This window comes from Cuculus canorus, chromosome Z (genome assembly GCF_017976375.1).
Source record: "Cuculus canorus isolate bCucCan1 chromosome Z, bCucCan1.pri, whole genome shotgun sequence".
NCBI classification, from domain to species: Eukaryota; Metazoa; Chordata; class Aves; order Cuculiformes; family Cuculidae; genus Cuculus; species Cuculus canorus.
The window spans coordinates 69,926,186-69,940,809 of NC_071441.1; the positions used below are offsets into that span (position 1 = coordinate 69,926,186).

Consider the following 14,624-nt stretch of genomic DNA (forward strand, 5'->3'; position numbering starts at 1 on the left):
TGTTAAACAAGCTGGTGTTTAGGTTCTCCCAGTAAGACTCAATGTTAAGAAAAAATTCTGGTAAGATCACTCAATTCCTGTATAGCTGTCAGCCATGACCTTGGAAGCAGCAATAAAGCCAGCCCTACAACCCTGCCTCACAAGCTATGTGTGTGTTTCTGTCCTCTTTAAGCCTTGCAGTCAGAGAGTCTTTGAGCTAAGAGCAGATAAGTTAAATACCTGTCCAGAAGATACTTTCCCTTACTGGACTTGGCGCTCACCTCATTTGTCAATTTATCTTTGTCCTTCCCACTTGTCGATATGAGGAGAACCAGGCTCAGTAGTTCCCTAAATATTTATGATAGGAATGGTGATTTCATTGTCAAAGGTCTATGTCTAAGCCGTGGGTATCCTTGAAGCATTAATTTTAGATGTGACCTAGAGCTATGCTGGTCTGCTCATCTTGTTATGAACTTTTATATGGTTAAAGCTCTAAAAAGCAGGTGGACTGTGGAGAGAATGGGGCTAATTCATAATTCCTCATTTTGAGTTTCCAAATTACCTCTTCACACCAAACTCTTTGTCCTTTATTCCTCTAGACCTTGAAAGTATAGCAACTCAGTGACTACCGGTGAAGGGGAGCACTGTCTCCCCTCACATCAGGGAGCAGAGTTCCTTCAATCAAAGGGGTAAACAGCCTGGTCAGAACCTGTGTGAAAGGGTAGGAAGAACTATGGATAGAAAACTTCCATGAAACTCTTGGAAGTACTGTCTGACATGCACCATAGCTAGCAAAGGATGAAGTAAAACTTTTGGGAGGTGGGCTCTCCAGGAGGGGAAAGGGGAAGGCATCATGGAAGGGAAGTGTAGTGTAGAGCCTGAGAGTGGCTTTAAAATCAAATGAAACTCCTGTAAGTCTTAACTCTGGTACTTTGACTGAAAGACAGAGTCTAGATCAGGTGCAAATAATGGAAAAGAAAAAACAATAATTTGTCCCATTGCAATTCTCAAGGAAGGTCTGCAAAGAGCATAGGATGGTGGAGGACTAGAGATTGCATATGCCAGTGTATTCCAGCTGGGATGATATCCAATGTAGAGGGGTCTCCATACTGCTGTGCTGCCGGAAGGGTCCCTTCACAACAAAATCTTTGCAAACAGCAGGAGCTCCATGCACACATCACCATATATCTGTTGGTTGGCTGAGCCCTCCCACTGTGGGTGCAGCTCAGGATGTCTCTGAGCTGGAGGCTCACAGGCAGCTGAAATTGTGCTTTTTCTGCACTCCAGCTGGTGGAGTTAGTTCAACAGTGAGGCCAGAGCTGTGTAAGCACGGTGCAGCTTTCAAACCCAGCCTCTCAGTGAGGTATAGGGTTAGCTCCCTCTATCTGTACCTGCTGTGGTGCTGGCTTGAGTCTAGTGAGCCTATGGTCTACCCAGTCATTATCCACCCAGAAGACCAGGCTGATATTCAGCTCTTTCTCCTTGCAGTCTAATGCATCACAGCTGCTGGAAACCTTTCTTCAAAGCTCTATCTTCCTTTCAACACATGTTTTTCCATTTCTTTGGGTATAGAAATTCCCTTCTGCCACATCCTTCTCCGCTGATCCCATCAGCATTTCACCTAGCCTCCCAGCCCCCTCCATTTCACTCCAGGTTCTTTTGTCTTTTCGGTACCCTCCCATCTCCTCTTTATAGAGGGGATATTTTCCACCTCTCCACCAGCATCTGCAGAACCTTAGGGCTGGTGAGATGCCAGACCTTCACCTCTAAGCAGCACACACAACTCTGAGCATGAGACAATTAGGAGAGAAAGAGGGAAGGGGGAAAGTATTGACAGGAGTAAATTGAGAGAAATCATAAAGCTTAAGCAGAAAGAAAGCAGTTTGAAAGGTAAAGTATTCAGAGAAAGCCCTTTCCTGGATGAATCTAATTGTTTTGTTATCTTTACCCACCAAAGCATTTACTTTGGTTTGTCGCCCGATCCACAAACACTTTCGAGGAGATGACATTACCGAAAGGCAGGAACATCTGCATCAGCTCAGCATCCCCAAACTCCTGGGGCAGATGGTAGATAAACAGGTTACAGCCCTCTGGTCCTATCAAGAGAAAAAGAAGACCCATGAATGGAGAGAAATAGGGTATGAGAAAGCACATGGTGGAATTTTACTTTGGCATCCCCTCTCTCTGACGGGTGAGGGGTCACCACTAGGAAGTAATCTGTAGACCTGTAGACTCTCAGAGGAATGGACAGAAGTCAGAAGGCTATTCTAACTTCATTAATTTTTCCAGGATGGACACCAGGATAAACTCTAGAGAAAGAGGAATGCAGCTGTACATATGGCCATGGAAAGACATAATGGAGGTATAAGAATAGAAAGAATGAAAGAATGCAGTTCATAGTTTTTCTTTGCTCCTCATAATCTTAGTTAATATGCAGAGTTTTGGGTGACCCTTGTTCTCTTCAGTGTCTGCATGCGAAAGTTTTATTATCCTTCTTGCATTTGTATGAGGATTGTGGTAACAAGCAGAAAGGTATGCACAAACCCACAGGATTATTTTGTTTTGTTGAATTTTGAATTCAACCCCCCCAGCTTGACTCAGCCTGAAGACTCCCACAAATCTGGACAGTTTGGCCATGTCCGCCATTCTAGAGGGTTCTGCAAGAGAGATCATAGAGATGGATTTTAATCCAAATTACTAGACAAGAGGAATTGCCTTTTTTGCCTCAGTGCTGTAACACATGCTCTTACAGACTTCAGAGAGTATTTGGAAAAATATGCAGAGAGGAGTCTTTAGTTGGGATATACAGCTTGGTTAAAGTAGAGACCCTCAGAAAATATTCTGTTGAAATTGTGTTTGGGGCAGAAGAAGGAGAATCTGCCTTTGGTAAAACAACCTAGAATAAAACATTTCAATATGAATTTTATTTTTAAGCATGCTCTACTTCAGCAAAAGTCAAAAAGAAACAAGTATATCCAAGTGGTTTTGTTGAAAAAAACCCCAACGTTTAAAACTCTTCAGTGTTCACTAGCAGAAAACTATATAGTTTGAGGAGGCAGGGATTGTTTTTTTCATGGTTTTACTTCCAAGATACTTCCAGCTGCTGCTCAGCTCTGCACTGATCTCAACAGGTAAATCTAGCACTGATTTGCACAGAATGAAGGCAAGATGAAGGGGGTACAGTGCGTGCACCTTGTTGTAGGGTAAGAATACAGAAGGAAATAAGGATTCCTCCTTCTTTCCTTTCAGCTCATGTGCCTACAGTCCTGTGACCTAACAGCCAACTTTCCCCCGTTTGCACCTGGGGTACGGTGTGGGGAAGAAAGGGCTTTTCAGTACTCTCATTTTCTTCATTAGCGGATAATTACAGTGTCATAACACAGCAAATTACAACTTTGCCTTTCCTGTTAGGGAGAGGAATTTGCCTAGATGCTCCCACTTTTATTAGCCATTACTCATCCCCCCGGCTGGCAGGAGAAGTACAGCGAAGTCAGGATTCTGACAGATGCCCATTTAAAACTCATTAAAATTCCTGGGCCTCAGCGTGATTGAAGTCACAGACTCTCCACATTTCCTTTTGGATTAATGGAAAATGAAGCCCTAATGAATATTTGTTAAGCACAGTTTTCCCCACTAATTTGCTAAAAGGACTGTCATGAAGGAACAGCTGATCCTTTGCATCTTGTGCATTTCCTAGAGGTCATGAGGAAGGTAACAGGGTTTCTTCCAAATGGGAGGGATAGTGGTACGGTGGGATAATTAACTAATTAGGCATCCGGTCATCTGCTTAGCTAAATTACTTTTGAACCTCAGTGGCCCACAATCAGGCTCCCCTATTTCATGCCAAGCTTTTCCATCTTTCCCTGACCTCCCATCTGCCTCTTTCTTAGTCTCCTCACTGAGCAACTATCCCTTCTCCAGTCCTTGCTGCAGTTAATTTTCACACAATGTGGAGTTATTGGCATGATAAACTAGATATGAAACAGTCTGAAAGTGTTAAACAAACACTGACTCCCTTAGGCATCTGTTAGAATTGAGAAAATTCTGCCCCGGAGAAGACCATGGTCCAGAATAGCAGGGAAATATTCATTCCTTCATCTGAACGTGCCCCAAAGCACTTCTGCTGTGGGATTTGAGATCCACATTATAATGGAATGGGTAAAATCTTGGCTTTGCTGCAATTAGTGGCAAAATTCCCACTGACATCACCAGAGCCAGCAGTTTGCTCTGTAAAACTGGCAAATCCTTTCAAAAATGCCAGCTGCATTTCCTGGGGTCTTGGATGCATTGTGCATGAGTAGGGATTCTGCCTGCGTGTGTTAAGAAACACCTAGCAAGGCATAAGGCAGACCAGGAGGCATGCAACTTAGTCTACACCAGGTTTAGAGTTTGGGCTCAAGGAGAGAACAACTCTTAGATCACCTTGAAATTAGCTTTGCCTCATGCTGCTCAGAGACCAAGAGGAAGAAACCAGGGAGGATGTGAAAAATCTGAGTTCATGTCTGAAATGTGGCTGGGAAACCCATGCTGTGGCTTCCCGTACCAACTCAGACATTCAAAGCCAAACCTACTCTGTTCCCAAATACAGGAGTTTTTTGCTAATTTCAAATGCTGAAAACTCCACCTGCTACTGAGAAACAACCTGGGGTAGTTTGATTGGTTTTACCATGCTCATATATGAAAATTCTGCCATTAGAATTTAACAAGCAATTTCTTGTTAAATCCATCCATCTGTATGTTACCAGTCACAGTTAGACTCCTTAGTAAAGGATTCACAAAATAAGCTCTCTCTGTCTCAGCCCTTCTGCCTTGTTGTGGTTGTTTTTGCCCGAGTCAAATTAATCTGGTAACTCCATGGAATACTACATGTTTATATATCTGTCTGTCTCTTTGTATATGTTTCAAGAACCAAAGGCATGAGTTGTTCAGCTTAGAATGCTATGAAGAACTTAGTTCTCAGTAGACACATGCAATGAGTCTTAAAGGACTCAGTCAGCATCACTGGAGGGAGATGAAGACCACAGCTGTGGCCTCTCCAGCTGTCTTGCTGGAGAGAAAGGTCTTGTGTTGAAGTGAGTTACTGCATTATCAGAGATTAGTATACTTGGCAGGGCAAAATACATTCCTAAAGTTGATTACACACTCTTTACTTTCGCTTCCAGAAGGTCTGTAAGTCAGCTCAAAATCTAACTCTAATGACACATTATAAGAAGACAATCAAGATTCATTTCTACTCTGACATCTACCGTGCCTCTTGGTTATGTGGCTTCCAGTTATATTCATTTCCACCCATTAATGGACAAGAAGCACAGATAGCTTTGATTTGGACAAAAAGTAAAGAAAATTTTAAAGGAACACACAGTTTATGAATGCTTTGTAAATCACAGGCAAATCATGATGGGTAGTGGAAAAACCCATGACTAAGGGCATAGGATCATGTGCTAAAGAACTCTTTTTGGGGTCCATATCGTTTTGGCTGGATTGGAGTTGAGCTGTTAGGCCATTGCTCTGCCTGTTCTCCTTACTCTCCAGCTAATTGTTAGTTTTTTAACATGGGGACAGCAGGATACTGAACCTATACCTGGGTGTCCACTTTTAACACAAGTAAACTTCGCATAGCTGGACTGACATCAGCTATCTATCATTGCATCCCCAAGACTGTGAGTCAGTGTCATAAGTCTGTGATTAGACTGCTCTTCAAACAGTAATGAAAAATGGGCTGTCCTGTAAGATTGTATGAAGTTAGCCTGTAGCCCTTTGATCAGCTGCACACCTAACCTCTATAGCAAACACTCAGAGCCTGGAATTTCATTACCTTTTCTGTATCTGCTTCCTGCTCCTTTTCCAGCATAAGAGTCACAAGCCTTCACAACTTTATTTTAATATCTAAGTGTACTTCTGAGTTTCAGAAACTATGTCAAAATGAGTAATACCTTACCAATTTAAAATTACTCCCAAGTTTTGCCTGGTTGACATGGCCTAAATCAAAGCTTCATCTCTAGCTTTTAGATCTGTTCCACCCTATGCACCCTATCAGCTGCCGGCATCCTCAGTGCTCATGCAGAAGTAATGACTAATCTCTACAGGAACGGTGCAGTAGCCAAGCTGCTCTGGGCTTGTTATCCAACAGGGATCCGGGAGCAGAGAGTTAGCATTGTTATTAACAATGTGATCATCGATGTTATTGTTGTGGTAGGGCTGGTTCATTAACGAATCAATGTTTGTGCACATCCTTGCAAACATAAAGTACTCTTCTCAGCTCTGAGCATTATTATTATTAGAGTTCCCTTTTGCTGTGTTTTCCTGTTAAAGGTTAGAGATGCTTAAAGGTCTTGACCCTCTGCTAAAAAGAAATGTTGTGCCTTAGAGTTTCTCCCTCTAGCAAGCAGCAAAAAAGCCACAGCATCTAAACACTGCTGGAAAATGAAGGGCACTGGGAACAGCAACCTGCGTTAGATTGGTGGTTCATTGCATATATCTGGCCCCCAACCAACCTCCATACCAGCTGCTTACAGGAAAAAGTGAGAAGTTATGAGATAACTGGTCTGCTGGGTAACACTTACCCTCCACCTACAAGAGATACACTGTGCCTCACAAAACGAGGGGTCTTTGGGTAGTGGGTCTTCAAAGTGTGCACAACATCTATCCCTTGCTTCTTATGATTTCTGGCACAATGCTACACTGAGCAATGATCTGCTCGCCATTTTGTCCTGTGCTTAATCTAGCCCCAGTAAGTAATAAAAAGCAAAGTCCTTCAGCATGGGGGAAACATCTCTGTAATGATATGTTAGGTCTGTGCATCTGTTCTCACAGCAGGGACGTGTACTAGAGCTAATCAGGAGCTGGAAGTTGTGTTCCCCAGGAAATTCTGACATCGGAAAAAAATTAATTCCAAATTAGATTGAAATGCCGACATTTCTAATTTTCTTGCAAAATGAGATTTCTCCTCCAAAGTAGTTCTAGGCCATCAGAATGTTTTAGTTTGATAGTGTAATCTTGATTCTTTTCATTCTGACTGTTACACTATATTAAAATATTAAATGTCATTATATCTATATAATAACATGTATAACATAGAATATATCTGAATTAGTGATCTAATAGAGGATAAAATTTGAAATGTAATTATTTAAAATGAGGGTCTCTACATTAAGCTGAAGTACCTGACTTAAACGCCTCACTTCGGAAAGCAGTCTCTTCTTCTAATCAAAAAGGAGCAATGGGCTTTTTGGAGGATGGTTGGGACTATCTGAGTGGGTTATCTGTGAGGATCCAACTGCTCCCCACTGACTGTAAAGAGAACATCACATAGCATGGTTGCCTCCCAAAACATTTACATGCAATGGTGACAGATTCACCTCTCCTTACTTTTCATGTCCCCAATGCCGCCGTCCTGTCCTGCACATTAGCTAATTCAGGCTCCTTTCACACTCAATGCAAATAAATAGGCACTTTTACTATATGTTTAATGTCATTCTGATATAGAGATTGTGCTCTAAAAGGGTTGATTTCTGTTTCCAGGTTATCAACCAAGTCTGAAACAACTAGACGAGCAGTCTAGTTGTCTAAATAGCAGGTCCTCCTTCTCTAAATAGCAAGTGTCTGAAATCACATTACTGGATTCTGATGAAGGGCCACCAATGCTTTGTGTCCTATTAAACACTTTATTCTAATGCAATTGCATTTTTATCTGCTTTCTCTCTGCTAGTTTCTAACACAGGACAGGCCCCTGTCCCTCTTCTGACATTGTTGCCTACATTGGCCCTTTCCATGGCCCATGCACATCAGCGTGCTCCTTTCCCTGGGCACTGAGGAGGTCTCAGCAGTGACTTCCCATGAGGATGTTCCCACATATTACTGTTAGTGCCGATAATGCTCTTCCACAAATGGAAATTGAGAAAGGCTTGGTGGACCAGGAATTCAAAGCAACCGGGTGCTTAATGGGTACTCATTAGGCATGTGTGGAGGCAACCATTGTGATGGAGATGGCATGCTGGGGCCAGAAAGGAGGGCAGCCCATTTACTCACCTTCTCTCTGTTGCTGTGGAATCATGGGAGGTGGCTGTGGGAACGCTTGGCTAATCTGGCCATAAGCAGCAGGATAAGCAGCTATAGGGGAGAGAAAAGGAGATAAGAAACAGGGAAAGACTTCAGTGCTGGGAAGTAACAAGCTTTCACTCCAAACCATCACACTAAACTAGAGATGGACTTTCACCCTACTTTTAGGCTCTAGGAAGGGTCATCTCATGCAGCCTGAGATGTGGCAGAAGCACTGCAGTCATGCTCCAGCCAGTGCCCTGAGCACCCACCCTCCCTTCAGCTTCATCAGCTGTAACACCGAGGACAGCCATACAGTGTAAATGAGGGTCTCTGCTGAGATCTCTCCCAGCAGAGATGCATAACCATCCCAGATGGCACCACAAACACATTCATTCACGAGCTCAGCATGTTGATGCCCATGCTGACAGCCACGAGCAGAGCTCATGCACACATTTCCCTGTGTAATCCCTCTTGCACTCTGATTAATTGACATGCTCATAAAAACAGTTCACACGTGTTTCCTCCCTGACTCTAACCTTCATATGACCACACACTTTATAGGCACAGTTGCACATACACTGTCGGATATACATTTACTTTCAGGTCTGTAGAGACTCCATCTCTCTCACACAAACACCGTCGAAACAGTGTGCAGCAATTAAACAATTTTCCCCACCTCAGATTCCCCACCAAGTAGACAAGGGGAGCCATTCAGTACCACAGATGGTAGATGATGTGCCTTGCTGCTAAAAATACAGAGTACGGGTCTCCTGCGAGCCCAAAGAGAGGGGGATAGGGGCCATGTGTGTGCAGAGGGGTTAATTAACAGCTCAAAGGGTTGAGCTGTTTCCCATCTATCAAACCTCACAAGCAATAAATGACAATAACTAAAACACTGGCAAATGAAGCCCTACATGGAGAATTAAATTAAGTTTCCAGATACAGCGCTGACATGAGATAATAGCCATTCCTCAGTGGGAGCCTATCATTGCTCCAGTTACCACTGGAAATAATGACTTTGGGGTGGCAGCTTCCTTGCAGTGTTGGTCATGGACACCTCACGAGGGGAGGCTGAACACGATGGGGTCATGGTCTGCACCAGGTCACTTTGGCTGATGTCAGTCCATCAACTGCAAAGATGCTGCTCAGCATACAGGGTGATCTGAGTGGAAGCTGACTCACTGGGAGACATGGAGAAGGCTGTTGGGAAGCCAGGAGTAATCTGCTTAGCGCCTAAGCAAGCTTCAGACTCGCTAGCTGGAGTATGGCTAGTGTAGACATGCACTAAAATACAGGTATGTGCAAACATGGCATAACCCACCGGGCATAACAGCAGTGGCTCTGCAGGGTCTGGTCACCCATCTCCCCTCCTTGCTGCAACACTCAGGAGACCTCTTATAGAAAGTGGCCTCCAAATCAGGGGCCTGATTTTACACTTGTGGACTGCGCTAAGAAGACAGGACCGGGTCCTGCCAATGAAGCTGCTCTGATGTACAGGTCAGTGGGAACCTTTCCCTCCTTAGGGAAAGAAGACTCTGGGTTTTAAGTATCTTTTCACAAGAAGTGCAAATTTAATCTCAGAGCCTGTGGCTCCCAGCTGACGCCTGTATCAGCGAGCACCTCCCTGCTCCCAGCCCCCTCAGGTGTGTTCAGAGATTAAAAGATTTAGAGAAGAGAAAGGTTTATTGGGAGAAAGTGTTAATACTAACGACCTGCGTACTGCTGCACTCCAGCGTAGGCTTGCTGCAAGGGGTCTGCTGCAGTGGGGCTCTGTGCTGTAGAGACACAAAAGAGAGAAGGAGTTTAGGGGTTAAAATATGGCAGGCACTCTCCTTTTTTCTTCCTTCATTAATATGTGGTGTGAGATAGACAGACCTAGGGGCTGAAGGTCCAGAAGAGGACCAGGTTATTCACTCGATCGACAGGACTGCACAGAGTTCCCCCGTGACAGCCAGGAAGGCTCTGTCCCTCAGCCGTCAACCTGTAAGACTTTGGAGCAGGGGGCAAACAAACCTCTTCATTCCTCTCCCAAGCTTAAATTATGGAGCCCACCTCTGATCATGCAGCTTTTTGGCATTGCAGTAATCAACTGCAAAGAATCCTCATCTTGAGCCAGGACTGACACTGTGCTAGGTGCTGTGCAAACTCAGATCTCAGTGACAGCTACAGTCAAATGAAACTTTCAATCAGAGCAGAAAACAACAGGGGTATAGCAGGAGGAAGGAGAACAGAACAAAGCAGTGGCTCCTGCTATCCCGACATCCCTTCGAAGGACTGTATTGCTGCCAGGCAGCTCCCTGTGAGAGAGGAGATGCTGCTTGAAGGGGAGGGGGACTCCACTTGTCTGCTCCAGGGAGGATGCTGTGAATCTCTGCGTAAGACATGCAGTCCCTTGCTGGCTTCAAAGTGCATTTTCTCTCTTTACAAGTGTGCATTCCTCCCCCCTAAAACTGTTTATTTTTGTGGAACTTTGAAGTCTAGCTCAAATACAGCCAAAGCTAGTTAAGATTTTTTTTTTCTTTTTCCCCTTTGGTTGATACGGAGAGAAAAAAAGAGAGAGGGAAATGTGTTGGATAAGCTCTTTCTTTATCTGCAGCAATAAAATATTTAAAGCAAAGCTTGGCTGAACCCCCAGTCCAAATGTCACCTTGGCCCTAGTATTTCACTTCTTGTTATGAGTTTAATTTGTATTTATTGGTGCTGCACAGTTCTACATTTATGCAATCCATCCAGCTTCTTACTGGTAGGATGATCCCTTAGGGAACTGCCACTGTTATTCTTGATCCTCTCCATCCTACCTTCTTCCCTCCTATGAGCACAGAGATGTAGCTGGAGACAAGGTCTTGGAGAACACAAAGGTGTGGGCTTCTAGGAAGGAAACCTAGTGCCATTGACCTGTTCAAGGAGAAACACTAACTGTATGCCTATGTGTAGGAAGTCTGGCAAACAGGAGTGTTATGGACCCAAGGAATATGAACACAGTGTCTTCTTGCAGATGTAAATACGAGCTTGAACCTTAACTTCAATTGATCATGACGGAAGCTTGGAAGACCTTGCACTTTTCTCCAAAATACAAAGAGCAATTGTGAGAAGACCAAACTTTGCGTGCACAATTCCAATAAGCTGACCAAGGATTGGAGACTCCTGCTCATTATGGGCCTTACTGGATCACAAGGACTATGAGGATGGGGTATTCACAGGAAGAAATAAGTGGGATTTCAGTCTTAGTTTGGAATTTGTTTGGGTGATTTCTTAGCTGACTTTTGTCAGGTCCCTCAATATGTCAGTATGTGAAATGGGAAAGCACTACCCTACTGTAAGAATTTTCACCTCCTGAAAAGGGGTGTGAGAGGAATATATTAAAACCTGTGGGAGATCAGTGGAAGGCATAGTAAAGATGCAAGCCTATATTTTTAAAGAGTAGATGCTCCAGGAAATGGGAAAAAAATGCTTGGAAAACATAGAAACTTTCTGTTTACTGCTACCTTCTTGAAAAATGAAGCAAATGAATTCTATTCTTTATAACTTCTGTTTAATACTGTTTTCCTCTAAAACTGGAGTCAAGCATATTGCTCCAGAAGAAAACTGAATGGCTATGAAATGTTGAGCGATACACTGGTTCCTGCACTCCTTTTGGAGAACAGATCTTGATAACTTGCACCCCCCAAAATGACCAAGTCCTGTGAGGCAGAAGATACCACCTAAGGAAGCTGAGGGGGTATGTGAAAAAGCAAGAAAAATATTTATAAGATAGCTATGGTTTTGCAGTCTGTAATGAAGATGACAATCTACCGTCTGCCCCAAAGGCAACTGCTCTTCCATGGTTGCACTCATCTGTTCATAAAGCTAGAAGATATGGTCTTCAGTGCTCAGGAGCATTTCCTTTCACTCACAGCATTTCCTTTCTCTCCAGTTGAGGCTGGACTCAGAAATGCTCATTCTCTCTCTGACATGCTGACAACTGGCAATGATTGCATTTTCATTGATACAGGAGACATCATTGAGCAGTACCTGTCTGACTGTGGTCCTGTCCTTTATTCTTTGCCTTAGCTGGGCATATGTGTAAACTGCCCACTCTCAAAGCTGTAGCTGAATCTATGTCCTGAACAGGACCACCTGGCTTACTTCAGACCTTCTCTCCTTACCGTATTTTTCAGATAGCATGCCTGCCTGCCTTCGGAGCCATGTTTTACCCATCTTAACTAAGCTTTTCTGCCTAGGAAATATATGCTGAAACTCACGGTGCACCTTAAGGATTAAATATTAAAAACTATAAAACCACTTTATTTAAAGGGTTTGGAACAACATGCCTTTAAATGCATCCTTTTTCCCTCCCACACAAAGCATTTAGTTTCCATTATTTTCCAGAGTCTTAATGTTTGGTCATCAAGGTTGGTATTTAACTGGGTATTTCTTTTTCAAGATGCAGCCTTGTGCCCCAGACCACGCAGGTAATGTCCTCCTGGCTCACAGCACATACAAGCCGGTGGGAAGAATCTCCCCTAATTTCAGTCAGCTTTGCTCCAAGCTGGGAAGCACTTGCTCATAGTTAAGTAAGATGCAAAGCAGCTGGTCTGTAACACTGACCTAAACATCTGTGGACACTCTTGAAAACCAATGAGTTAAAAGCATCCCTGGGCTGTACGACCAGACAGCACAGGGAGGCTGCAATCCCTTGCTTGGTACTATATGTTTTATTCATAGTTTCATACCCTACCTTGGCTGTTTGGGAAAAGAAGTGGTGGTGAGTCACCACCTGCAGGAATTTAACTTGGCAGCTCTGTAAAACAAAAGTGATGGCTTTAACCCATCGAAGAACTTGTCTTCCTTAGCTTGAAGAGAGTGTTTACTTAACAAATGAAGATGTGACTTCAGTACAGTGGATATGCCCATGCTGGCCAACACGGCCTATGAAGATGCAGGGACAGAGGCTCCAGAGCTGGCTGGGTACCCTGGCATGAAACCAAGGTATCTTGGGCAGCCATGAGCATATCTTCATGCTGCTGTTCACTCTGCCAGATGAATTAAACCTAGTGAAGGGCATAATTGCCTGTGCTTCCAGCTGTAGTGTTGAAGAAGCCAACAGCTGGTATAGATCCAGAAATCTTAAGACATAGATTAGACATTTGAGGAAGTTGTGGCCATTCTGTGTTCAGTAAAGTGAAAGTCTTCCTACATTCTAAAGACCCATGAGAATTTCAGCAAGGGCTGAAATCTATGAGGGGCTTATGATCCAGAGGTAACCTGCCCCAGGGGTTACACGTGACTGTAGAGTGTAGCACACCATATCTTAAAATCCAAAGTGGTGGGAAGACATCAAATAATTTCTGTCTCAACACAATGAGACTTATGGGAGGCTGCTTTATTCCTCCATAAGGTACACATGCCTTAGTAGGGTGTGCACCGCTGTGGCCTTCTCACAGGTCATGCTGCCATAAGGAAAGACTTATACTGTGTCACCCACTCTTTCTCCCCATCGAGCTGTCTGGTCCTTCCTGTTACTGCAAATATTACTTGAACACAAGCATATGGGTCTGAGAGCATGCCTTAGCTCCTCTGCATGCTGTCTGTGCCAGGGTATAAGGCCCTTGTGGCCAAAAAGCTAGATAGCTGTGTAAGGGCTAGTAAGATCTATAGTTACATAGAAGGCGCTAAATGAGAAACATGAATATCACAAAGGACTTTAAAGGGGCTTTTGGACCAGAGCTAGCATGTCTCTAAGTTGTAACATCATCGAAAGACTTTGGATGTGCTGGTGACTCTGTGTGTAAATATGCTCACAGATAACATTTGAAATAGCTTTTCTGGTGGTCAGACTCAAAGAGATCTTACCTCCAACATACAGACATTTAAGAGCTTAAACATAATGTAATGTGCATACTGAGGATCTGTTGGTGAAGTGAAACAAGAAGAGAGTCTCCTGAGAAGCCAGAGGACAATTATCCATCATGTCAACCCTGCTGAAGTCCATGTAGCCTTGCTGCTTTACAGGAGCTGAGGATCTGGTGTTGCCAGGGCAAACTAAAGGTGTACTGTGAAAACAGATGCTAATAGTAACTGCATTTGGCAGCTCAAGGCAAGATCCTTATCCCTGGACATTGCCTCTGTACAAATTTGATCATTTCCATATCTCCACAGGAAAAATCCTACTTAGACACAATTGTCTCTTTGCAGGATGATCTTAGACAAGATGCCACAAGGTGACCATGGCAGATAACCTTCCATAAACCTGGAGACATAAAACAAGCCAATGACCTACTGTCTGGCCATAAATATAAATTTAACGAAGGCAGCACTTATTCATTAGGCAGAAGTGAAGAAATGACTCCCAAGTCTTTCAAAGAAAGTAGATCTGTTAATGTCACTTTCTGAATCCTCTGCCTGATGCCAAAAACCTAGGATGATTTTCCAAGTCAGCATGAAATACCAGTGCTTTAAAATTAACATCAGGAAGCTTTCTTAATACTGATTCATCTCTAGATTGAAACCCAGCTTTTTAAAGGGGCACTCTGCTAATGTTAGGCGGACATTTAGCTTTTGTCAGAGAATGAAAGGACGGAGCTGGCGGAATGAAGCACGTTGTTAAAAATAAATAAAATTGGTTT

The 14,624-nt window shown here is 43.5% G+C and overlaps 1 protein-coding gene across 11 annotated transcripts in view; it reads right to left on the bottom strand.

The window, feature by feature from the left end:
* CELF4 (CUGBP Elav-like family member 4) overlaps positions 1–14,624 on the bottom strand; it is a 709,115-nt gene that overhangs the window by 45,412 nt on the left and 649,079 nt on the right. For 5 of the 11 annotated variants that reach the window (XR_008447745.1, XR_008447744.1, XM_054054192.1 and 2 more), the window contains exons 9-11: positions 9,729–9,794; positions 8,008–8,088; positions 1,932–2,075 (exon numbers count right to left, since the gene is read on the bottom strand). Coding sequence is in view for 9 of the 11 variants with exons in the window: in XM_054054192.1 (XP_053910167.1) it covers positions 1,932–2,075; positions 8,008–8,088; positions 9,729–9,794 (291 nt within the window). In the remaining 2 variants the exon portion in view is untranslated. The remainder of the gene's footprint in view (positions 1–1,931; positions 2,076–8,007; positions 8,089–9,728; positions 9,795–14,624) is intronic. The other 6 variants (XM_054054196.1, XM_054054197.1, XM_009560062.2 and 3 more) reach the window with 3 other exon arrangements.